The 27,581-nt window shown below is 42.9% G+C and overlaps 1 protein-coding gene across 1 annotated transcript in view; it reads left to right on the top strand.

Moving 5' to 3' along the window:
• Positions 1 to 14,539, top strand: part of LOC147269091 (protein kinase C-binding protein NELL1-like) — a 254,959-nt gene extending 240,420 nt beyond the window's left edge. The window contains exons 17-20 of the mRNA XM_086179487.1: positions 3,796 to 3,989; positions 7,141 to 7,317; positions 7,429 to 7,653; positions 8,962 to 14,539. Of these exons, the coding sequence (XP_086035613.1) occupies positions 3,796 to 3,989; positions 7,141 to 7,317; positions 7,429 to 7,653; positions 8,962 to 9,012 (647 nt within the window). The 3' untranslated portion in view covers positions 9,013 to 14,539. The remainder of the gene's footprint in view (positions 1 to 3,795; positions 3,990 to 7,140; positions 7,318 to 7,428; positions 7,654 to 8,961) is intronic.
• The last annotated feature ends 13,042 nt before the right edge of the window (positions 14,540 to 27,581 follow it).

Raw genomic sequence — 27,581 nt, 5'->3', positions numbered from 1 at the left:
CATTGCACGACGGTGCATAAGTGTGTATGTGAGTGTTCATTTGTGTGTGTGTGTGTGTGTGTGTGTGTGTGTGTATAAATATCTATGTGAATCAATGTCTCTTTCAATAATCTACTTGACTTTTCACCATACCAAGAAATATCATTTTAATACTCGAATACTGAATTCCCCAGTGCCTTCTAATTACTGACATCTATCAGAGGGATGTATTTGTTTTGTGCGTGCGTGCGTGCGTGCGTAAGTGTTTGTGTTGAGATTAATGTATTCATATACAGTACTCCGCAGGATTAGCGCCTTCATATGTAACACCACATGAAGTTGTGAGTTTTTCATACATTTGGCTGTGCTTATCAAGGCTCTCCAAAGGGCTTTTGTGTTTGTTTGTTTCTTTACTTTTTTTCATAGCCGAAGTATCTCCCAACTGTGAGAAGGCTGAATGTAGCGAGCGTAGCATGAAGAGCATTAATCCCTCAGCGATGCGGCCACGTTCTACCCGCTGATGGGGTTTTCATCTTTCACGCTTATTCAGTACACATAATATACTGAACTATTACAACGTATCAGCAGCGTGACGGTGTGTCGTTGCGGCTGGTGCTGTATGTCACCCAAGAAGTTTCATTTGCCTTCAATTTTACCCACTGATGGGTGTCTTGATGTCTTGTTGTTTCAGTTTTATATTGAAATAACTTTTAACACTCAACATGTGTACTCTAAGTCAAAGAGAACATTAATAGTGCCTACATTGCTATGTTAAGTGGGCCTGTTAACATGTAAAAATAAGATAGTTAGATAGAATAGGCCTTATTTTAAGAACTGCTCTCATAGATTATTCTTGAAGTCATTGATTTCAAGTACAGGCAATTTTACTCAAACGCAATAAAACTCAATGTCCAGACCACTGGCTTGGGTTATATCGTGAACATGTGTCTTGAACCAGCACTGCACGAAGTAACAGCTGAGGTTACTGTTGGGCACCTTATGAAGGAACGTAGAGGCCTAGCATGAGAAGCAGCAGCACTGGAAGTCAGAAGATGCAGCAGACAGATGTTGTGGTTCTCCAAGAGAACCGTGGAACCACACCAGGCAGATAACTACAGTTTATTTTGGTTTTGGTTTTTTTTTACGTATACGATTAGATTTCTTGGAGTGACGAAAAATCCCAAAAGAAATAAATACAAATATCAAATCGTTTTTTGTTTAAAATCACTTCTTCTAAAATAAATACTGTACTTCTCTGACTTTTCAGATTTTTGTTCAAAAACCATTCTAAGTGTTAAATAAACAAACAGAATAGATAAACTTAAAAAGAAATGTTTCATTGAATTAAAATGTGGGCTTTTTTGGGGGGGGGGGTGTGTTCAGTTTTTTTCATTCTCCTAGCAGAATATACTCTGGGTGTTTTAGTGCAAATGTTAGTGACTTAAAACAAAAGCAGTGGCTAGGAAATGGTTAGGTTCATTGAGCCTTTGTTTCGAGACAGGCCTTTTTTTCTTATTTAGCTAATTAGCAGGATCTGTCTTGCTTCCACTGGACCTGTCAGGGCTGCAGCTCCAGTTCAACCTGACGTGGACGCTGTTAATCTCCTTGAAGCGGTTTCTCCTGTGAGAAGAAACATGTCATGTTGTGGCTTTGGCTCTGTCAGTCCTCTTCCTCTAATCTTCTCTGTCAGTTTCCATGAGGAAAATGATGGCAGGGGAAACTCCTAAATGACACCTTTGCTTCCTTTGCAGTTTGAGGTTTAAGGTTTATAATGTTTCTGAGGATGTGGAAACGGACCTGTTGAACATGACGCCGGCAATGTGTTTGTGATGACAATAACCCCAAAGAAACAAATACAGTAAAAACAAACAAACACAATAACAAAAAAAAGTTGGATACCATTTGTATAACCACGTTTCTTCTGGTGTGTTGTTCCTGGGGGTCTCTGTCAGGCTTGTATGGGTGTGATGGGGTTGGGGGGGAGGGGGGGAGCTGCTGTCAAAGCTTCTCTCTGAAGCGCTCCCATGTTGTGAGGATGTAGAGAGTAAAATGACGTGGCTTGATAAGAAAGCAGAGGCAGACTTTTGGAACTTGGTTTCCTGTGTTATGTTGATAGCAGTTGAAAATGTTTCTCCGCTGCTGTTGCTTCTTTAGATGTGTTCAGTGGAAAAAAATAATGTAAAAGAAGCTGACTCAGCAGAGCTGTAATAATCCAACCACATGTACCCAGTGAACAAAGACTTGTGACCGAAGCAGTGATGCTCATATCTCTCCTTCATAAAGCTGCAGGGTGTAAACACTCGTTCATTAATTCCTTCCTCTTGTTTGATGCTGCAGGTTGGGTTTCGTAGACAAACCATGACAGTCTATTTCTTATATCTCATATCTATACGTGCTGGTTGTGCTTTTTTGTGCCGGGGATTTTTAAAGATCTTGAATCAGGAATGTTGCAGTCTACAGCCATGTGACAAATTAAAAGAAAGAGGCCTGAATAAAAGAATGTAGAAAAATACTAAAAAATGTCCATCGCCTCATGGTTTCATGATATAATGGCTATGCAGCACCAGAGCTTCAGTAGCGCAGATGTGAAGTCCAGCGAGCAGGGACAGCTAATGTAGCATACTCCGGCACCTGCTAGACGCCTCAGAACTCTGACAGTCCTCAGCCAACAGCTAAGGTTAGCAAGAAATGTTTCCACCCTGTTAAAGGAGATTCAGGAGGTTTTCTGTCTCTCCGATGGAGGGTCTACGCACTGAAGATGTGCTGTAGCATTGTTTGAGGACTGTCAAGCAAATTCAGATTTGGGATTTTTGGCTTTATCTGTACAAAAATGGATTTATTGAAGGTTTAAACACCTAAAGAAGCTAAAAGATGATTCAAATGTATATAAGCCGTAATGGTAGCGCAACGACGACTGCAGTGTTCCTTCCCCCCTTCTTGTGGATGGGGATACTCACGGAATCCTGTTCACAATGCTCAAATATACAAAATATGACTAGTCTGAGTCTGACTTTAAGACTCTCTGCTGATAGGGGGTTCTTGACAAGTCATGCCTACGGTGGTGGTTCAAGGGGGCGCTACTGAACACCCCTGGAGATATTAGATCAGTGTGTTATATGTGTTTTTTATATATACACACACTGTATATATATATATATATATTTTTTTATTTTTTTTATTTTTTTTTTTTGCTGTAACCCATAAAGGTATATATCAAGTAATCCTTTATTTACTTTGTGTTTCCTTTATGGGTTACAGCAAAAAAAAAAAGAAGAGGAAAAACGGTGAGTTTGGAGGGGTTCATGGTTACTTCAGGGACAAATCATCTTTAGGAGAAAGATTCTGTCAGAGTAGCTGTTTATTATTCCTACATGCATAATACATCACATGAAATTCTATAAAATTCTTCCATATTCGTTGCACAAATATATATTTTGATGCTTTGATATGACAAGAATTTAAACATGCTTTTCAAGTAAGATGTCTTGGCTAATTGGCTCCAAGAAGCCAAGGCACTTGTCATGCTTTAAGTGAGAAAATCAAAAGGTTTATGTCAATCAAACATCATAACTTGCATTAAAAAGTCATATTTGAGTATCTCTGCTGCAGGTAAACTGCCGATGCTTGTTTTCAGATGCAATTATGTTCAACCTGCCAGGTATGGAGGACCAGCACGTCTGGACTTGTTTTGTGTATTTTTATCATAGATGGAGTGACAGGAAATTTCAGTTGCACGACACTATACACATGCACCGTTGTCCTACGATGAAATCTACATCAGCATTCATCTGCCTTGGCTTGCTTTCTGTCTTCTAGACCTGGACGAGTGCAGTTTGCAGACACACACTTGCTGGAATGACAGCGTGTGTGTGAACCTCCCGGGAGGCTATGACTGTGTGTGTACATCTGGTCCAGGCTGCAGCGGTGACTGTCCACAGGACGAGGGTCTCAGACGCAATAGAGAAGACTGGAAACCCAGTTTTGACCTCTGTGCTATATGTTCCTGCAAGGTACTAAACACACACTCACATCACACAAAACAGACACTGATTTAATAATGCAGCAAAATCCAGGTAAGGGTTCAGGGGTCGCTCAGCGTCTCTGTGAGTCAGTGGAACAGTGGGCAGGTGAGGATGCTGCGCTACTGCATGATGATTGGACAGACTGTCTCAGAGGCGGAGCCACTTTTTGGTTGACAGTATTTTAGAAATATGCAATGCCACCATTTTGTGTCTCAGTCCTGCAGAATTTGCAAGCGTAATCCAGTGACAAACTGCAGCCCGTTGTGTGATATCTGCTTGGTGATATAGACCCTTTCCATTTGTACCCCTGTTTCACAGACCAGCAACCGCCACTGAGATCTCTTGAAGTCTGAATGTGGTAATGAACATAAACAAGAGACTTCCTGCTGCACACATCCCGCAGCGGCGTTCCTTTCGGTGCAATTAATATGATGAATTTAGAGACTGATGACCGTCAGTATGTTTTGGTTGCTCCATTCGTCCACCTCGTGTGTAGCTGATCAGATTTAGACTCAGAGAATCTTAACTATCTCTCCCTCTCGTTCCTGTAGTGTTTTGCTAATATGTTTGTTAAGCCCATTCATAATTATATAAATGCTACAGTGAGCGGAGATTTATCAGTTACAGTTACTGTATGAATTTTTTTATTATTATTTTCTGTTTCCAGAGAAACTTATATTAGCAGGTCATGTGCACCTGACAGAACAGAGAAAAGAGGCACTCGAGTGATGCAGGTGAGACTCTGCTCATGGGGTTGAGTGTTAGGTTGCCCAGGTGACCTAACACTGCACATCCCGGCTGGTTTCCATCCTAGCAATCCAATCAGCAGCTGAGTCTGATACTGGATCTTAACTCAGTGTCAAAAGTTAATAGTTCAGGGACCCCGAAGGAAAACTAGCAGCTGCCTGGGTGACAGTCACAAAGTTATTGCAGTGAATGAAGAGAGAAAATATAAGATAAGGTCAAAAATTAAAGGCGTTTGTGATCCGTCAAGTTCAGGCAAACTTGATGAGTCCAAAGCTAGACAAGATAAATGAAAGTGATAGAAATGTTTGTCTCTATAGCTAATATCGTTCTAGTTAAATGTTCAACTTGCTGGAGTTTTAAGGGAAATTGAAACCAGAAATTCTAATTTGATAAGAATTAGTTCCACACAAGAGACCCCACTAATATAGAAAGGCTCATAAATTTAATTACCTTTATGAAAATATCCTATTGAAGCAATTATGCCGATTCATTAAAAAAAATGTTGGCCCCAGTAATTAAATTCAACATAAAGGGGGGGGTGGGGGGGTGATTCAGTAGCATGCAGTGCTGGTGTTCTGGGTAAGACAACAGCACTGCATTGCTACGTACGCCTGGTCTAACTCCTGGTCTTCCCTCCTCCAGCCTGCCAGCACCTCACAATTGGCAGAAATCTCCCAGCTTGCCCAGGGCCAACCCCATAAAGACCGAGGCCATCAGAATTGGCCCCACGGTTACAATACACATCGATAAAACTTTGGCTCTATAGTGCCCTTTTAACAGCATGCAAAATGATTTTATGGCACCCATACATTTTCTAACAGCCCTTTTATGTAACATTTTAAAATCTACATCACACAGTCGTGCCCCTGCCAGAGAGTGTCTCGAGTAACAGGAACCATAAAGTTCTCGCATGATAGAGCCAGGGACACAGTGGCTAGAGACATCTGATCTGTGCTTGACTTTGCTCTCCAGCCCATATGCTCCACCTCTAACACATTCCATCATCCATCCATCCATCGTCATCTTCCGCTTATTCCTTACTAGTAAGGGTCACGGGGGGCCTGGAGCCTATCCCAGCAACTACAGGCAAGAGGCGGGGTTCACCCTGGACAGGTCGCCAGTCCCTCTAACACATTCATTTGAAATATTTTTAAGGCATTAAAACTGATTTTTAAAATCTGCTATCACTTCCAGGGGTGTGTTGACCAAGAAAAATAAGACTGAAACCAGTGGAAAACTTGCGGCTTCTGAGATGAAGTTTATGACTCCTACGTCCACACTAATACGTTTTAATTTAAAAATGCAGAATTATGAAATGTCTGCAAATAAGTGACTTATTGTTTCCATGCGCATGCCCACTGTAAGTGAACGGTTATGTGACGGGAACTTTCAGGCACGTTAGTATGAACCGAAACTCACTGATCCACATTTTTCACCTACCCAGTTGCACTAGCTGAATTTGAATACCTGCTGACACGATTCACTATTGTTTATGTTATCATCAGTGGTAATACTATGTGCAGTGTTACATTAGGATGTACAGTAGTAAACCACACAGTACATAACAGCTTCACCTAAGAGAACTTTGAACAGATCTTGGACCTTATTAGCACTGTAGTTGATTGCAGTTGCTCACATGGGGAAGAGATCGTCTCTGCGGGAGTTCCTCATACGTGTGTATATGATGACAAATGAATTATTGCTGTTTATTGCAAACGTGGCATGCAGTAGAACCTTGCTAGAGCAGCAGTGAAGAATGGATCAGGTCGAGCTGCATGTTGCCCACTGATCACTTACAGCCTCTTTCACATTAGCCTCCCGTGGTACATAAACTACAGCAAACAACCAAATCAAGTGTCCGCGGTTGGCAGAAGAACACTTGGCATTTCATGGTCATGACTTCCACATGCAGCCAAAAGGGTTTAGAGCTGATCGCTTCACTGCATGGTGATATTGATGGATGCAGCTGGGCCTCCGACTCGTGCTCACCGCTATCGATGTCGCTCTGTCGAGCTGGATCAGGCCGTCCTTGATGTTTTAATCCATCCACACCTCTCTGAACACAGATGCAGCAGTCCCTCACACTGCTGTGAGAGGCCTTTAGAAGTCTGGTTTAGTCTAAACGGTAGCCAGCGTCTTCATTTATTTACCAAAATGTAACAGCCTCTGTCCCACTGTCACAAAACCCGATCCAGCAAGAAAACGAAAACTGCAGAAAAATTTGCCTTTTCAGCAACGTTACTAGCATTAAGTGTTTTACAGCCAAGGTATGAGAGGCAACCCATGTGTCTGTCTTTGTTGGCTCCAGTTCTGTGATGCTCGTGACATGTGCCAGAGCCACATAGATGACCAGGGTTTGTTTGCCATGTCTCCTGTGACCTCTGTGTTGCAGGATGGGCAGACGTTCTGCAGGAGGAAACCCTGCGACTGTGGAGACCCAGAGGAAGATCTGTTCTGCTGTCCTAGTTGTGACAACAGGCCCAGCAGCCAGTGTCTGGACCAGAGTGGACGCACACTCTACCGTAGCGGGGCATCCTGGCTGTATGGATGCCAGCAGTGCCGCTGCATGGTCAGAACACACACAAACAAACACACACATGCACACTCCACACACATAAAACTGTTTCCAGCACCTTTTGGCTTATTTCTATTTTTACTCTCTCTCTCTTTATCACTGCAGGAGGGGGAGGTGGACTGCTGGCCTCTGGTCTGTCCCGTGCTGATGTGCGAGTACACAGCAGTGGCAGAGGGCGAGTGCTGCCCGCGCTGCGTCACAGACCCCTGCCTAGCCGACAACCTGTCCTACGACATCCGGCAGACATGCCAGGACCCAGCAGGCATCGCCCGCCTCAGCGGAGACACATGGCATATGCCCAACTCACCCTGCACCACCTGCAAGTGTAAGGTAAGCTGAGATTAAAAGATCGCTCAACTATACAGCAGTCCTGTTTGTTTCAACACTGAAGAAAAGCACTAGTGTCACATAATCCCTGCAGGGAGTAGAATATTAGGTAACACTGAATTTATCAGCTGAAGAAAAGAGTGATTATCTGACGTGTCATGGAGGATCTGGGTCTCTTTGGGTGTGTAACATAACTCTTAGTTAAAGTAATGAAACGAATGTGAAAAATGATTCATTGAGTGTGGACGGTGGCGCCGACAGCCCGGAGACCTGACCTGCATCCGAATGACCTCTGCTTCCACCTTTGAATTTCTTATTTAATAATAATAGATAAATAAAAATAACGCCTATGTAATGCGCTGATTTGAGCAAAATATGAAGAACTAATATGCTTTGTAACATCTTTACACAAGACAACAAGGAAAGAGCATTTATAAATACAGGTTTTCTGAATGAATATAGTTGAAAATAGGGATTCAGAAAGGAAATCTTACTCTCCTTACGTCATTTATCATCTGTTTGATCAGTTTGGAGGCTGGATTCAGGCATCCAGTTTGCATGTGGGTGAAAGTAATTATTATTAATCTTCATGAATTTCAGCAGCTAAATCTCACCCTTTGTCCGCTGGTGTTTTTGGAACTCCACGATCATCAACATCACATTTTTTATCATCCTTATTGACAAAATCAATAGATCTGGTTTACATTTGCTGAATATTCTATATGAAAAGTATGTTGTTGGTCTGAGAACATTTATTTTACATAGGAAAACAATCCGATTTTTATGTGTCGGGCCTTTAAGATATTGGCCTCTCAAACGGCTTCCTAGGAGATATTAGAAGGGGGGAAAAATGAAAACAGTTGGAATGGAAAGAGTGACACTGCAACAGTTTTTCATCCGGAGTAACTGGGACATCATCTCTTAAATTTGTCATCGTGTACAGATATACAACTGTTCACATCCAGTGTGCTCCAGCGGCAGCATGAATCTTACAGCTCTATTTTTGGGAGCCCAACAGGGTGGTGCAGATTGCAGAGAAGTGCTCCCTGAACAGTGTGATATTTGTTTGTGTGATTTTTTGTTTTTGTTTTTTTTGGAGGGGGTTGGATTTAAGGTGTGTGTGTCCTCATCAGATAGTGACAGAATACTTTGAAACATAAGTCAAACTTTGTCTCTGCTCTGAACAGAGGACATTGAGAACTCATCGTCTTCATATGTCAACCAGATGTCGACCTGTTACTGCTTGCAATATTGTAATCTCTTCCATAATCTACCAGATTAATGCTATCTCCTTCTTCCTTCCTGTCTCAGAATGGGAGCGTTTGCTGTTCAGTGGATCTCGACTGCCTTCAGAACAACTGAGTCTCTCCTCCTCCTCTTCCTCCTCCTCTTTTCATGACTCCTCCTTTCACTGCGGGACTGCCACCCCTCCCTTTTTCATTCGACAATTCTACCCTTGGATTTCTGACAGACTCTCGCACACGTACGTGCATGACAGTGTGTGCACAGAAAATACAAACACACACTGGACAGACTGGGGTGTTGAAGCTGTGCTTTTTATGCCTGTTGGCGAATGATGAGTGTGTGTGTGCGTGCGGCTCAGGAGGAGGCCGATGTTGCTCTCACTAGTCTCTGTGTTGTGTATCTCTGTGTTGTTTCCATTTCACTACGTGTCTTGAGGAAACATGTCCACCGTTAGTGTTTGAAGCCCCAAACCAGAGACAAGCAGCCGAGTGTCAGCAGTCAGTGTCGCCTAAATGTAGCTTCACTATCACTTGTTCACCAAGGAAGTCGACATTTACTTTAAAAATAACTCAAGCACTTTTATGTTATTCAAAACAGAACCATCCCAAAAACTGACCAAATCTGAGCTGGATCTGGTTGACTCGCTGGAAGGAACACACAGAATTAAAAAAAAAAAAAAAAGTATTTTCCTGCTACCACCAGAAGTCAGTGTGACAAATGCGTCCAAGAATAAGACGGGTTCTTCTTGACCACTTCTACACCCCTCAACCACCGAGTCTAGTGACGTACATGGAGGTGAGGGAGAATGAAATCTGGAAGACTGTTTTCATCCCTCAAGGATTTCTTCCATTTCCTTCTGTATGCAGAATTCCCTGCAACATTAGTCCTTTGAGAAGAGAGATTGTCTAAAATTGTCATTGACATTTTTTTGTGGTCGTTCCTGTCCTCTATAATAGCAGCAATTTGTCCACCCACGAGTGTGGTTATTTGGAATAGCTAGTGCACACTTTCACCTGTATATAGGTGGACATGACTTTGAAGGAACAACTTCATGTTCAGATCCGCATCCTCAACTGTCAGCGACTTTGTGGGTCCTATTGTCATGAGGGACTTTCACATTCTTCAGAGGGTTCAGCTTCTCAATTCAGACATTGTTGTTTTCCATCCCGCTGAGCCGGTAACCTTTCTGTCTGACACACTTTCTACAACCTCAGTGTTCTTTTGATGAAGTTGCCGGTCAGGTAGACAATGAAACAGTAAGTATTTTGAGGAGAGGCTGAGAAAACGTTCATGGTTTGTGTAGAAATAAAATAAGGTGTTCGGCTGCTCCCTCGCACAGGAAGAAACGTGGCTGATCTGGACACTGAGAAGCTGAGGAGTTTTTCTTAAAACAATTGTAGGCCCAGATGATGGAACACTAGCCTTATATTAGCTAAGCAGATTAAACAGTTGGGGAGTTGTTTTGCCCTTCTGTCCGACTGTCTTTGTCTCTCTCAATCATCCAGATTCCATGTGAATGCAGCATTATAATGCATGTGCTCAGGATTCATCGCTACTGCCGTCAAGGAGGTCACGTGATCACCAGCTTTTGCTTGTCTGTTAGCAGGAGAACTTAAAGTTGTGGAAAGACTTTGATTAAATTTAGTTGAATAATAGAACTTAGATTAAGGGACAATCTGCTCCATTTTGGAATTGATCCAGAAAGAAATCTAGATCAGGTGATGTCATATTGTCATGGCGGAGGATCCGAGGGTCCTTTGGGCGTACTATGGCATCAGAGGTGGTTGAAGTCAAGAGAACATGTTGTACATGTTGAGCTTTACACTGAAGTGTCTGCGTCATGTTTTCAGCAGAGGCCATCACTAGCAGCAACCTTTGATGTCTAGTCCTGCTTACTTTTGTAGTTTTAATTAACCGTACATTCAGAAGAAAGATGTATATTTTGTGTCAAGAACAGCAGTAATGTATTGCTACCTTGATCTTGCAGGAATAAATTCCCGTGTTTCCTGTACATTTGCGTGACGCAAGAAACTTGGATCTGCACCTCACTTGGACATGCAAGACTTACACAATAATAGGGTGTTTAAAAAAGGCTTCTGTGTTTCCCGGGATGTTTTTATTAAAGGCCGTTGCGTTAGCTGGGCAGGGAACACTCTTCATCAGAAGGGTGTTGCTGCAGTTTGATGCTGCTGCACCAATTTCTGGACCCCAGTAGGAGCACCAGTGGTTGACATTGATGAAATTTGAGGATTTTGTTGCAGACTGAACTCCGATACTTCATCCCAGGGCTCCTCAGCTTTGCACCAAATGGCCATTACATACAGGAAGAGAAAAAAGTGTGAAGGGTGAGAAAGTTGGGATCATTAAAGCCGTGTCATGCTGGCCTGGATTTGAGTATGCCAGGAGGTCACAGAGTGTCGAATGTGTTTACAGACGGCCAGGCTCATTAAGGCAGGAGACTCCCATGTTTTTCTGCAACAGTTCACACAGTCAAAGCTGTGACGCTGCTCTGCTCCCCTCTTCTACTCCATGCCTCCCTCCGTCACCCCGCTTTGTCTCAAGATGAGTTTCCCTGAACTGTCTTCTAGCTGCATGTCCACCACTGTCAGGCTTTGTCACAATAAGTTTCTCTCCAAATTTTGTGAAATGACTTGTTCATTGAATATTAGTGGACCGTGCAATGAAACATCTGCTGTGCCAAGTTCACCTTCAGGTCAGGGGAAGTGTTAAGCAAAAGGACAGCTGGTCTTTCCCTCCAAAGCTGCTCAGTGACCAGGGTCAGTCACACTTCTTCTTCATCTTGATTTCTTCTCTCCTGTAGCAGCTAGTAGAGCTACATGTGAGCGTTCACCAGCTGTTCAAGGTAATTCTTCTCAAAAATGAAACTGTTCAGTTCTCTCATATAAAAAGAGCAATAAGATGGTGGTGTTGCCCGTTGTGGTCACAGTTCATTCTGGAACGTTCGAGTCTAGGGCGCATTTTCAACAATTTGACACCAAACACCAAGAGTGACGCTGGCAGCAGCCTGTTTGCTGACATCAGCCTGTTTGCTGACATCAGCGCTTACTTCCATCTATATTAGACACGTGCCATTTTCATGTAAATATAAAGCCAGAAAGACAGCGTGTGCTCCAGTTTCCCCTCACATTTAATACATATATCAGGTCAGTTCTCCTTTCGGGGCTCCTGACGGAAACACTGGCAGAAAGATCTGGAGTTGGTCCCCGAGTGCTGCCCCTCACTGCTCTGCAGAGGATGAGTTAAACACAGGATAAATGTTGCTGCAGCTATGTACGATAAGGAGAAAGACCCCTTCTTCTTCATCTACAAGGAGGCAGGTTAGTTGATGAGTCCCACCAATGCCAGACTCTCCAGAGAAGTCTTTGACTTCAGAGTCAAAAGTGTAACAGCCACCAACTTTCTCATTTGCAACGACTCTGAGATGTGACAGCAAACATAAACAGATTGAGACACTTCCTTCACGCAGATTTAAATGACTTCTTACGATATTGAGCTGCTCGTCATCTGCAGTAAAGTGGAAATCCGGCGACACCGTACAGGATTTATGGAAACATCGCTGGCATTTTGAGGGAGCGCGTGTTTGACCGGACCACCAGGCAGGTCATCAACAAGCTGAAGGCCCTTAAAAAACAGTTCTTAATAAACGACAGGATGAACAGGAGCGGCATGGGGTGGTCTGAGTGGCCTTATGACAACATTACAATGTGCGCAACGACAACGCTAATGTTCGACTCAACGACGTCCATGTTGTCGTTTGTTTACCTCTCTGTGTTCCGGCGCACGTTTCTGTGTAATGATGACGTCAGTGCGATGACGTACGATAGAGAAAAACACAGGCACTCAGCCCTCACAGCAGGAGCTCAGACCCGGGTCTGCTGGAAGCTTGAATGCGCCCTAATGCCGAGCACACGCGGGTACAAAAACCCATGTTGACACACGTTTTTCAGTGTGAAAGGGGTACTACAGTCTGTAAAGGACCAATTTAACATTAGTATCCCATACTGATGGTCCACCAGGGTTGAGAACAGGCTGACACAGAAGCTGCGTTCTTGTACCTCCAGAGCTTTAAAACATGCTTCATCAAAGTTAAAAACGAGACGAGCTTTTGACACGCTATAGATGAGAATGAGACACGAGAACAACAGAAAACCAACGCCTGGAAATAAACTTAACCCAGCTATGTCATACGGTCCAGGTCGAAACATGTCAGAGCTACTACACTCGCTATAAAGGCAAAGCTGTCTCCTCCATCTCCCTCTTCCTGACCTTCCTGTGTTTAATGTCACACAGTGTGTTGTTTGGATTCCAAAATGCGCTGGTCATTTCGCTGATTTCTGGGAAAAGGTGACGCCAGGTTGTTTTGCCTCTGGAGGGATGGCGGCGTGCAGCGAGGCGTGCCACTGCTTTTACCTCTCAGCCACAGTGACCTTGTCTTGACTTTGTTTGCCACCACATCTCTTTGTGTCTCACCGGAGCATTACACTATGTGTTCTCCTCCATTATCACTATGCCTCTTGTAAAATTGAATCTGTTCAATGTGCACAAAGTAACACAAACACACACACACACACACACACACACACACACAAGAAAAACAAGTGTAAATGGTATCTGTACTCATTGAAATTTAACACAGCAATCAAGCGCAGACATTTGTACAAAATATCACAGAAAACAAGCTGTTCAGATTGCTCTGTTGAATGATTTGATATGAAATATAATGACAACTCTAAACCACTTTGCAAGTCTGTGTGTAATCGTTTTTACATACTGACTGATATGATGAAATTATACAGTTTTTTAATTGTGTTCATGAATAACGTGTTCATTTTAGTGGACTACTTTTCTTTTTGTGCGATAGGTTGTTTTGCTGTAAATATTATGTAAAGTGGCGGGTTCTGTAAAGAGAGTAAGATAATGTGAATAATTCTCACTACCACAGCTTCTTAGGATCTGAGTGTTGCAAGTCGAGAGAGAAGCAACATTTCTATTGTTTTTACTATTTCTTTATTTTTCTATTCTTGCCTTAACCCTTTTAGTATTTTTCATAGTTTGTGTCTTTTCACTGTCCTAGAAAAAACATCATGGATTTGACTAGTCTGTGTTTGTACAGATCTCTGATCAGTTTCCCTCCCAAAAACCAAGAGGATTTTTCGAAATCCAAATGAACTTTCACTGCACTGACAAGCCTTTTCGTTTAACACTTGTCCGTATGAACTGAACTGCAAAATCTCCTCGTGAAAATGAACAGAAGACATGTTTTAAAAAAAGGGGGGGAGAAAACATCGGTTGTTAAAAATAACAGTGCTGTTCTGGATTCAGTTCCAGCTAAAAGCAGGCCATTGTGTTGTTGTGCTAATGTCTTTAAACTTTGACTTTTTAAAAAGAGGCAGTTTTGGGCCTTCTACATCCTGATGTGCTCGTTCATGTTTTTATAGAAGACCACGGGAGAACCATGGGGGAATCCATCCATTAATTCACTGTTCCTACTCCTGATCCAACTGGCCAACCTACTGTAATTGTACTCAAAGGGTTAAGTGTCATTTGACTTGAAGACCGTGTCGTGATAAGAGTTTGCTGTAAAACCTTCTTCCGTTAATAAATATTTTAGTTGTTTACTTTATCCGCTGTCAGTATTTGGCCTCAAAGGGTGATGCTGTGGGTTTTATGGTGTAATGGTGAAGCTTTTCGACCATCGTGGGGGCTCCAGCACCCTTCTCTCACAGGGGGTTTCCCTTTGCATCATGGGAAGTTTATAGTTTAGGGCTTCCTCCTATCAAGAGCTTTGCAATGCCTCCTTTTATAAGAATGTATAGAACATTTTTCACCAGTTGTACACAGTCACTGCAAAAAAAAGTAACATAATATTTGCCAGTTAATTGGATGAACAATCTGTCAACCAACATCCATCAACTTCAACCAATCAGATCAATGCACGCATGTCAAAGCCAGTCAGTCGAAGAGAGAAAAGCTCATTTACCAGGAGAAAAGTCTTCAGTGGCGTCCTTTGCTCTTCAACTTCAGGAGTTGCCATCGTTGTTTTGAACCAGTATTTCTGTCATCGTTTCCTTGCCTTCCCCTCTTGTCACCCCAAATCAACAATAATCTGAGATAAAAAAGTCAATCTCCCAACATAAAAACACGGGCCTGGTACCCATATTACACCTTTATATCGACTACTCCACCTTCAACTTCCTCCATGTTTGTGTGCTACATTTGCACCAAATGAAAGGATGTCGAATTGGAGGCAGATGGTTATTATCGTTGTTACCATAAGGTCTTTTTAAAGTGGATTTGAGAAGAAAAAGTGGCAGAAGGAAGCTCTCTGATTAAGAAAAACAAAAATTTTCTATCATAAAACATCCAGAAACTCCACAAAGAGAGAAGGAACATGATGCTGACGTTGCCGCAGGTTAGCAGACCTAGCCAATGTTAGCAGTCTAGTTCTATACTGTAGCTACGATTGTGTTGGGTGGAATGGAGAAAGGTCTCTCGCTGGTCTTTGCCTGAAGCCTCCAAATCTCCAAAACTGGTTCTGCATCCCCTGATGGTAAACGAAAGACACCTTTCTGTGCCTGAGAAATGAGAGCCTGTCCCAGCACCAGGATGCATTCCTGGAAGTCCTTAAAGTCTCTACTTTTATCAGTACTGACTGCTGCTTTCTATTTCCCTGAGGAAATGCATGAAAGGCTGCACTGCAGTAAAGATAACTGCCTCTTTTTGATGATTTAATGGAGCGCCGCTGTGACACTAACGGGAGCTGGTACAAGCAGTGATTTTTGGAACGACGCTGAGGAAGAAATGGGAGAAAGCTGCACAACACGGAAGCTGATGTTTGTCTCTTTCCTGCAGTCACACAAACAACACTAACACATGCACAGCTGAAATTATACAAAGTGATAGAAACGCAGACACCTCAAACAACAGGAAGTTATTCTTAACTCAGCCACAGCTCTTGGATATTATTCATGTTTGGCTTGTAAAGTCAAGGATGAATCATTCAGGTAGTTTTACAGGGAGTCTGTGTTTGTTTTGGGAGAACAAATACTACATTTGTCTTCTTAGTAATGATAAGCTAAATGAATTCACAGTGAAAATACACCTTTTCTCAGTTACAGTAAACGCTCTCTTGGGATTTGACACTACAGTAGTGATAAAAGTAGTAGCAAGAAATAAAACGGTACTAGAACACCTTAGATAAATGCTACTGTGTCTTGTAGTTGCTAGTGTTACAATACACAAACCATTTTGAAGTTAACGCTCTCAGTTAAGAACACGGGGATGCAGTGGGTTTTCTTCAGCTAAAGTTACTCTGGCTTTAAAGATGTTTAAACTCTGTACTGAGCCTGGTGGTTTTAACATGGAGGGCGGTGGTCAGCCTCCAGGAGGATCGTGGTGAGAACAAACACAGCAGCAGCATCAACATGCACAAATAGAGAAATGAATGTGCTTGGTTAGGTATTTGTTTCTCAGCCTCTCCTTTCTGATGTGTGTGATCTCTGGGTCTTGGTGCTGCTCACCATAGAGCCACTGTCTCCTGCTGTCCCCTCCTAAGCAGCCACAAAGGAGCCACAGCTTTACCAGAGGGCTGCGGCAACACTCATGGAACCTGGAGTTACTGTACATAACCACCTCTCGCCCAAGCCCCTCCCCCAGCAACAGAGAGACACCGTAGCAACGCTCGTGTGAGTGTGAGTGGCCACCATCCACAGCTCCTGACCACAGGTGAGGGTCAAGGCTCCTGCTTAGGAAGGGAACGTTTCCTTCGTCCGTACAAAAGGTGGACGTCCAAACTTTGTGATATTAAACAGCCCCTTATACTGAGTTGGAGTAAAACCTGTGACTCCTACAAGTGATACCTCTACTTGTGTTGCTTAACAACTTATAAAGCAGGAGCCTCCAGCACATCAAACTGTTATTGTGAGTATTTATGCTGTCGCGACTACAGTTACACACCTGAAACACGCTACTCTGTTGGGTTTCCTTGTCTTCTTCAAAGGTGACAGAAAACAAAGTTGTTTGGGGTTGGAGCTAATAAAATACTGAACGACAGCTAGTTTTAACATGCACCAACTCTGGCCTTTTGAAATAATCCAGGCGATAAAAACAAGGAATATCCTCCATTAAGATTCCATATTTATAGTCCCCCAACATCTGAGAGGGAAATATTCTACCATTTGTTTCAACTTAAGTGAAAAATATGATGTGTATTTCAATACGATATGCCAGATAACACATCTGCAGTCTGTTACATCCCTCAGAAGAGAGATAAACAACAGATTTCACTGATTAATTTTAATACTCAAACACCAGAGACTACATGGTTTTAACATTATACAGGAACTATTATGTCATCATTCCCAGAGCATTTCCACGAGCATCTGCTTGCCAAAGAACCGTATGAATGTCTTTATCTTACATGGAGAATAGAGACACCTCCTGGGGAGGGGAAGCTCTGGTGAGCAGCACCGTGCAGGGCTCAGTCAATTAACCTGCTGTCAGTCAGCTGTAGAGCAAGTGCTCTGTTCTCTTCGCTCTGACGGCCCTGGTCACGGTGAGTGGCGGCCCTGTGCTCCCTGTCCATCCCTTGGCCGAGGGAGGCTCCACACTGAGGTGCTTACCATTCATGGGCTGGAGCCATGGAGGTCCCCTCCAGGGAGATGGAGTCATTCCCACCGCAGAAGCTCTCATCTACTGTACAAATGCACAGATGCAGCTCGCGTCTGTTTATGAATGGAGTGACTTAAAAGCACCGAATTGAAAAATTGTTCTTTCAATCAGCTCTATTTAACTGAATTTACTTCATTACTGCCCCCCCACACACACATACACACACACACACACACTTTCGCCTCCCCCTCCCACCAACAGTGCTCAAATTGATCTCCCCTTTCTATTGGCATTTCTGCAAACCCGGGTCAACCAGATTGAAATGCAAGAGGCAACAAACAGTGCCTCCACCTCAGGCTGAGAATTAATACATTAACTATGTCCACATTGCTCATGTTAATACAACAAGGATTAAGCTGCTTAAATGCCTTATCGACATCTTGACTAATCAATGGCTGTATAATTAAAAAGTGCAGCTGAGCCAGTGACAAGGCCGTCTGCACTGCTGCTATTGACCTGCGGTCAGACGGAGCAGTTAAGTGTTTATTTAACCCAGCGTCATGTTGTGTGTGTGTTTGTATACTAGAATGTATCAGTATGACCTGCTGCCCCCCTGCTGCTAATCCATGCATTTTTTTTTAAATATGAGAACCACAGTAATGAAAGAATCGATGGCATTTACAAACAGGAATGACCTGCATGCTCAGGCAACTGTGAAATTTGAAGAACAGGCGAAAACAACAAGAAGAATATTGCTTTCTGCTAATTGCTCGTTAGTGTCGTTACAGGCAGTGAACGCATCGATGTTGGCAGTCTGCTGTACTAATCAATGTGGTCTCTCTCCACTTTTTAGAAGGTTCCTCTCCCCGGAGCTGTAGATTCAGATCTAAAGGGGCGGTCTGATTGTAAAGGTATAAATGAAATGATGTGTTTTAAATAAGAGCGAGCAGGTCAGCATCCCCAGGTGTTCATTTTTTATAGAGCTCCTGAAAGGATGGATGAGAGGGAGAAAAGAGACGGACAGATCTAACAACCCAGACTACCTGAGGGCAGCGTGTGACTTATCAGACTGAAACACTCAAGGAAGTCGGAACATTTCTTCAAGACATTTTCTGTTTCTTTATTATTAGTTTTTACAATATGTGTTTTTTTTCCCTCTGTCATGGACAAGATATTTTTTGGCAGATGTTTGGCACCCGGGTCATAATAGCTATAATATCTTACAACCTTATTTTACTGGCTTGTCTCTCAGATTGCACTGAAACTAACTCACAGCAAGTGTTAGCCAGGCTTATAATCTGCGGAGTACAACAATTGACTGAAAAAAAGTTTTTTATTTTTATCGCCGCAGAATCATGCATCCAATGTGATGATGTCACGAGCCATGTGACTCTATAGTCCTGTGGAGCAGAGGAGCCTGGTAGTCAACCAGGGGTTACTCTAACAACTAGCAGGTACATACTGTGTGGTGCTATGTGGTTAACACATGGACAAATTCTCCTGAGTCATTGGTATCCATCCATTGATTAATTAAAAACCAGTATCCTCACCTTTATCAACCATCTATCTTGAAAAGGTAGCATCCACTATGTCTATCAGCTGTATAATAATCCTCCCAGCCATGATGGATGATTAGATGTACGTCATGAGTAGATACACAAACTGTATATGTGGAGCTGAGCGAGCGTATTAAAGCAGACTAACTATTTCAAGCTGGAATACACGAGCTGACTTTTCTACAGGATTCACGATCACACCGAGTCTTTCTGAGTCTGTACTAGTCGCGGCTCGTTGGCGGAGTGTGAGGGGAACGGACTCCTCCTGACATCAGTCTGCGGTCATTACCTCTCCCACCATATCTGCTGCACCCAGCGTTAGCCTGCATAACCTAGCTTCGGCACCAGTACGCTTGTGATTTCATACCATGAGCTGCTCGCTGTCTCACTTTCATGCTTGTTTGCTGTTAGGATTGGGGGAGTCGGCGAGTGTGTTCCAATCTTAGCCACGTCTGTGGGGTCAGCTGTAACATTTCAGTCTGTTGCATTTAATGCAGTTCTCTGAGAAAATATATTTAAATGTGTTGCCAGTCCTGGGAAAAGTCAATAAAGTAGACAGACTTGCATCACCATAACAAACAGCCCTTGTAATCATCAGATAAAGATGTTCTAAATAACAACTTGACACTACCCAGGCTTCTGTCTGTGCCACAGAGAATCTGTCTAGACCCTGGATCCATCCAGCGTGGATCCTGACTCACGTGCCAGCAATGGCCATCTGGATGGTGTCAGAGTGCTGAGGCTGGCTAAAATACTCCAGCCCAGTAAAAAGCAATTAATCCATCAACCATCATCCTACGCCGTGACCTTCAAACACCCGCTCTGACCAGCACCATTCATTTTCTGTCACAACTTATTAAGTTATAGCATTTATCAATTAGGCAAACTGATTTAAATTGAGGAGGGCATACAGCCCAGGCTAACGCACATCCACAGGTGCCGAGCAGGTTTAGAGAATACACCAGACCTGAATTAATTTTTCAGAAGACCTTGTGAGTCAGGAGGTGTCAGCAGATGTGATGGTCTCTAAAGTGCTTGTTTATCACTGTGTATGAGACTAGGGATAAAATGCCAACTAGGCAGCTGGCCTTCATTAAAAAATCATGTTTTTACGGTCAGCTGTTCCGACGCTCGGTGCTCTTGTCCCCTACGAGGATGCTTTATGAGACGTTCTAACAGTAAAATAACAGTTAATCTATTTTTCACTTCACAAACAAAAACAGTTTAATGTGATAACCTACTAAAACGCCTGTAAATGTCTGCATGCCAAGTTCATATTTCAGTTGGAAGCTTAAGTTAAATATTCCAAATTATGTAAATGCAGTGTCACAGGGAAACATTAGGATTATGTTACACCAGCATGACACACAGATCTTGAAAGGAAATGATTGCATAACGTTGAATAATTACATCTAATTATACCTCCTACCAGCTCCTGTGTTACCGTGATTCATACATCTACCCTGCTGTGAAATCCTCAATCTGGGCCTGGGAGAGAAACTGGGGCAGCTTCAGATGATCAATAGATGTTGCGTGATAAGCTGACAGATTCTTGTTAGACGTGATGGACTGCAGGGCCTGGCCCTGTCATCACATTCATCTGGGTTCACGCTGATTGACTTTAAATATTTGGATGAGAACAAAGCAACCAGCGACCTCTCCTTACAGGTTTGACGGCCTGACTTCGGAACTCTGAACGTGTTTTCGCTCCTCTAGTCTGTTTGTTCAGGTGTGACGTGGTTAATATCTTTTGTAAAAACAAGTGACAAGGCGCTCCAAGAAACCCAACCAAACTGCATCACTGCAAACCACCTACTCCTGATGACTCCCTACTCCTGCAGTCTAGCTGAGGGATCGGGTTGTGCTATGGGAGCAGTTGTGGCTGTTGCACTTTCATCTATTGGATGCTGCTCTTTCAAAATGACTCAACACGACTCAGTGACCGTCTCAGTCACAGCCTCAGAAGAAGAGTTTGAAATCCGCAAGGGAAAACACAGGTGTAAATAATAACATTAAAGTGACAATTCAACTAAAAAGTGTATTTCGCCCTCCGGGTACTCACAAATAGGTGTCATGATCTCTCAAAGATGTTTTCTTCACCTCTGCATCACTACTTTGTGACTCCAGGAAGCAGAAAGAGCCGGCCCGGTATATTCAGCCTGTAGCTGCCAACTACAAATAACAGCAAAACTGCCCAAAAACAACAGTTTACATGTTCTTAAGGGCATCGTCTGAATTAATCCACATCTTCTTTGTCCAGCCATTTGCTCAATAGTCCACAAATGCTTTGATTTGAGGGAAAAAACACTCAGTCGCTCTGTTCATAGCAGCGCTGAGCGGGACCAGCTAGCTCGTTCATTTGGACCACCTCACAGCCTTCACATGCTCGTGACGAAGGGAATAAGAACTTGTAGAGGCAAAATATACTTTTTGGCTGAATTAGGTCACAGTTCTAATTGGGAGGGCCAGAGATCTGCAGAGATCAGCTGATGTGGAAAGAACCTATTGCTTCATTGCAGGGGACTTGACATTTGTTTATCAGAGATTAAAAACCATGACGTCAGAGAACCTCACGTGAAAAAAAAAATCAGCTCAGTTCTGCAGACTTCCTCGTGACATTGTCATTCCTCAAGGTCAAACTCCCTTTAGAAAACCAGGGATTTTATAGCAGCAGTGTACAACATGCTGTCCCCTCAACTCTGAGGCCAGCAGGCAACTGTACAGCCTTTAGGAACCAGACGGTGAGCAGCATGTTGCACACTGACCCTGCTGCACATCACTTCTCCTGCCAGCAGACAGAGGAGCTGCAGCAGGACCCGGCTCAGCAGTGAGGCGACTGTCCACTGTCCTCTCCGACTCCAGGTCCAGTGCAACAGCAGGGTCAGATTTGAGCAAATTATTTGTTCCACGGTGGGCTGGTCACCTGCACGCAGCTGTTTTTCGCAGCAGCTATTTAATTGTGTAGTCCTGTGAATGCGTGTCATGCAGTGATGATTCCAGTGACAAACTGGCGACGACACTGTCAAACCCAGGGACACTTGTTTGTATGTCCTCTACTCTTCTCTTCCACTCAGCTGCTTGTGTGTTCTGCCGCATCCAAAAATTCAACAGCTTAACACAAGCGCATGTATTTACTTTATATGGTTGTGGCGACTGAACATTTTGAAACCTCACCACTAAAGGAGTTAGGACCAGTCCACTGCCCTCAGCTCATCATCATTTTTAGGAGAACCAGCCTGGCTCTCTCTAAATAGTCCCACCTCCACACTCGTTGATAACTGCGCTTCCTGAATTCCCGCTCAGAACACCCTGCACCACCCACATGCCTGCAGGTTTCCACCTCTGCACACGCTGCATTTTTGCATTTAGGCCCATTGTTTGGTTGTGGACATTCATATATGTGTTGCTTTGAGTTTTTCAAACAGAGAGTACACTGTCGGGAAAGCTCAATAGCGCTGTGTTCCTGACATTTGCTTTTCGCTCAGTGATTAAGGAGATATTTGGGGAAAATTAACATTTAGGTAGAAACTTGATTCTCTTCTGTTTTGACATTTGAAAGTAAAATAAGGACAGTAAAACCCACTTTATTTCAAGTTGCATATTTTAAATATGCTTCTGTTTACTGATTTTGTTTAGTTGCAAACTATTCAGACTCCTGCTCCCTACATCAACTCTGTTTTCACTTATAGATCAGGCAAAACTGGCACATCAGATTCTTGGAAAGACAACACAGAGTAGATGTGAAGTATGTTTGGTGTTACACACACAGTGATCAGACACTGAGTAATTAATCAAGACAAGCTCCTGTTTTTAAGCTTGTGCCACTAACGTGTGTGTGTGTGTGTGTGTGTGTGTGTGTGTGTGTGTGTGTGTGAGTGAGACAGTAAAGGTCTGCTCATCTGGAACAGATAACATGACTCTCACTGGGTAATGAGACAGGAAGAAATGTTAAGGGAGCCCTTAGAGAGACGTGTAATGGAGCATTGTTTGGATGAGAATACATGCACATACACACACACACACTCTCTCTCACACACACACACACACACACACACAGGTAATGAAGCATTGTTGAAGGCTGAGGCTGGCTGAGGCTGATAACATCCAGTAGCGCCTGATGGAAGACAATGGGCCGTAGAAGTAGAACCACACTGACTGCACATCAAACTCTGCTGTCAAAACCTCACACACACGTGCACCCAGGGAGAGATGGATGTACCTGAAAGATAACAGCCAGGCCTGAGGGGGAAATAGGACGCTCCGGTCCAGGGTCATAGCGTATGTTTGGCCAACATCGCCACCCGTAGCCTGCTGCATTCCTCCAACGAGTTTAATTAAAAGAACCAGTATCCCAGGAGCGGCGCCGAGGATCTTGAGTAAGGAACACAAGATGCCTTGCAGATTCTAAATGTTATGGTGACTTAGAAATGTTCCTGTGGCAACACTTCTTCAATGGCTGGCTGATTTCTTTTCCTTTTCATGTTCCTCTGACAATTTCTGTTTGCCAAAAGATTAGCGCACTGTCAGAATATCCACCCTGCGCCTGTGCTTTACTGTTATATTTGACGCGTGTAGTTAATTATTTGTTGAGTGGGTTAGCCGGGGCTGACGGGTAAAACTCCCTTGGGCTTTTGTTTCCAACATCCTGCTCTCGTCTTTGCTTCTTGTACTGCTAACACAGGCGGAGCAGAACAAGAGTGCAGCACAAATGAAATTGACTGCACTATCTATGTGAGCAGATGGAGAACAGCGGCTGGAAACTGACAGCACCTCAGTGTACACTGTAGTCTAGACCAGCAGCCAGGGTTGAGAAATGATTATGTGGTCTGTTATGTTCCGAACAACTGTTTTGTTTGCCGGAATAATGACGTGATATTGATATGGCTCAGGCAACAGAGAAATGCGAGGAGTGGAAATGGATTCTAAGAGTCAATTAACCCCGGATAGATGGGGGTTGCAATGCAAATTCCAGATGCCGGTCTTGAAATTTGGATCTCATGCAAAGGAAGCCTGGGGAAGAATTTATGCTTTCCATTATGAAAAGGGTGGCATCAATTTCCCTGAGTTAATTTCAATTATATGGTGGAGTTAAGGATACAAATTGTAGAGGGAGTTTAAATAAATTTGAAAAGTAGTACATTTGAGTCTATTTGTGCTCAGCAGAGAGCTGAATCCAAATGAGTAAGGCACTCCACTGGAGAAACAGACTTCTAATGCTCGGATTCCTTCTTCTGAGATAGTTTTCATCATATTCAACCTCATCATCGCCCCACTCATCTAAACAACCCATCTATGCCACTATGACTGGCATCCACAGTGGAATCTGCCCACGCACAGCCACCACAATCTAGGGCCACCTCCCCTGCACGAGCTTCACGTTGCTGCCAAATGCTGTGACCCGGTTTATAGACAATCTGCTACCCAGTGGGAGTCAGAGGGAAGACGGTGTGAGGAGCGCCGCTGCAGAGACCCAGGAGGCCGACCTATAGGGAACCAACTCTTTGCAGCTTTCAAGCAGAACACTAAACACAACAAGAAAAAGTGGGCTAATGTGACCTGAAAAAATAGCACAAGAATTTCATATAATCTAATACTTAAGTTCTGTTCAACCCACATAGGTGGCAGAATGCTTAAACAGTCACTAATTCTCATTCATGTCATCCCATAAAAATGAAAACAACGTATGTAAACAGCATCAAATGGGAAAATGTTCATTAGTGTTGAAGGTTAATTTAACTAACATTATTCATGTTTTTGTCTTACCTCGTCATTTTGTTGTTTTGATTTGTTGTGTTGAGGATGAATCATTGAAAGGGCAGTGCTGTCTTAAGGCATCCATCCATTCTATACCTCTTATCCATTAAGGGTCACGAGGGGCAGCGACACTGACGCTTTCATGAAGCAAGGTTTCATCCACCTGGCCGTCGGTAATAATGGTCCTCGGTAACCTGGTTCAAATATAGACTTGAGCTGCATCCAGTGTGGCTCTTTCTTTACATTGTGTGTGTGTGTGTGTGTATATATATATATATATATATACTGTATGTATGTATATATATATATAATGTATGTATGTATATATATATATATATATATATATATATATATATATAATGTATGTATGTGTGTATATATATATATATATATACTGTATGTATGTATATATATATATATATATATATATATATATATATATATATATATATATATAATGTATGTATGTGTGTATATATATATATATATACTGTATGTATATATATATATATATGTGTGTGTGTGTGTGTGTTAGTCTGCAATCTCCACTAAACAGCCAAACAGTCATTTCACTTTTTCAAGTGCATGTGGCATTTTCCTTTCCTTTTTCATTTCTTCTTTCTTTTTTTTTCAAATTTACCAAGTCAAATGGTTCTGACCCATGAGGACGCACAAGGCTGCTGCCCTTGTATGTGTTTATTTTTTGGAGCATGACTACTCATCTTACCCAGGGGGGAAGGAACAGTTTTGGTTGTCAGGGTAAGTTTAATGATCACACGCAGGAATTTGTTATTTTCCTCATATTGCTTCGTGCAGTAACAAATATAAGAGAAAGAAAAACAGTCATTCACAATGTCCACTGACCTCTTGCTTATTCAGAGAATATTTTGTTATTGTGCCTCCTGACATTTGAAAGAATATTAATTAGCAGCACATTGAGCCCAAATGTCTCTAGTCTTCATGTCCATGAACAAGGAAAAAGATCTTGGACCAGTGTGTTGATGCTGTGTAGAGTTTTGTTCCGCTGGGTGTCACATGAATAATTGTGTTTAATCACTGCATGCTTTACACCCCGGCAGAGCAGTGCTAGCTGGATACGGTGTGATCGGTGCATGACGGGAGTCAGCGTGAAACCCTCAGAGGTTCGCTGCAGGGGAAGAGGATCTGAGGGAAAAAAGAGGAGGGGGAGTCAGACCGCAGCACTTGACATTTACTGGCCTTTGGCTGCATTGTTAGTCAGTGGGAGAAGCCGCACAGGACGCATCATGCAGGAAACAATGTCTTACACTCCTCAACAGAATATTATTATAATATTCAAACCTAAACGTCTCTGAATTGAAATTCCACATAAAAAACTAGGGCGCCGCAGTGGTGCAGTGGTCAGCACTGTAGCCTCCCAGCAAGAAGGTTCCTGGTTCCAGTCCCGGCTCCATCACAGGATCTTTCTGTGTGAGTCTCCATGTTCTCCCTGTTCCTGTGTGGGTTCTCTCTGGTACTCCAGCTTCCTCCCACAGTCCAAAGACATCAAGAGAGGACGAGGCTGATTGATACTCTAAATTGACCGTAGGTGTGACTGTGAGTGTGAATGGTTGTCTGTCTCTATGTGTTGGTCCTGTGATGAACTGGTGACCTGTCCAGGGTGAACCCCGCCTCTCGCTTGAAGGCTGCTGGGATAGGCTCCACCCCCCCTGACCCTTAACAGGATAAGCAGTAGACAATGGATGGATGGATTCAAAAAAACTCTGTCATGAGACATTGTTTTTTGTCAATATATTGATTACCTGACCAACAATACAATGTAACGAGCTCAAAGTCTGAATATTGATCCATATTTTGCTCTGCCATCTTATACCTGCACCTTTATTTTGAAATTCCCACAGCACATCTTTTTACTGTACCTTTTTCTGTAGCTTCATATTCACATTTATTCAGTTTATAAGTAATAGATAGTAATAGATAGTACAGAAACTAGACAACTAGACACTCATGAGGAGAAATCTTGAGAACTGGAGCTCAGTCTGTTCAGATTGAGCCTTTTTCTACATATTCCTCCAAAAAAAAAAAAAAACCTTATCCCTCACCTCTTTTTCTTTGTGCAGATAAAACCCACACAATCACACCTCCTGCTGCTGCCGCCGCTGCAGTCACCCCCGCAGCGTTGATTCTTCTTCTGTGGTTTTGCTTCTTTCTGTGTGCGGCCTCAGACTTGATATGTTCCGTTTTCATGTCTGCCCCCAGCACTTACATCGTAAATACCAGGGCCCCTAGAGAGGGCTGCGTCCCTCTTAAATAGTCATGATTCTTTGTCCCGAATCACTAGAATCTGTTCATTTACAAAGGTGAGACTTCATTTCTAAAACTTGGCATTTTAAAAGTTTCTTATCTTCATGCAGGAGAAGAATACTGGTCATGGACAGAGACACAGACAGACAGACAGACTACTTTATTACACATGTTGGTTACTGACACTATGCACACGTCAGCTGACTTCAGACATCAGATTTATGTTTCATCCACTTCCTGATGAATCATCTCAGCCACAGTTACCTTCATAACAATTAAAGTCTGAAGAATACGAACCGATTAGATTAGCTGAGCTCATTCAGCTGATATAGTGTAAATGCAGCTTCAATTAACTTTTAGCCAGATGTCCAAGGAAATGCCAACCCCCGCTGCTCCTGAGAGCTGTGCTTCATATTTCACCAGAAAGGTCTTTTTTCATATAAAGGGGTAAAGTTGCACCCT

The sequence above is a fragment of the Aulostomus chinensis genome, chromosome 2 (assembly GCF_037954235.1).
Source record: "Aulostomus chinensis isolate RoL2024-O1b breed Wild chromosome 2, RoL_Achi_v1.0, whole genome shotgun sequence".
NCBI classification, from domain to species: Eukaryota; Metazoa; Chordata; class Actinopteri; order Syngnathiformes; family Aulostomidae; genus Aulostomus; species Aulostomus chinensis.
The sequence above is the reverse complement of the archived record's forward strand: the minus strand, read 5'-3'. Positions and strand labels throughout refer to the sequence as shown.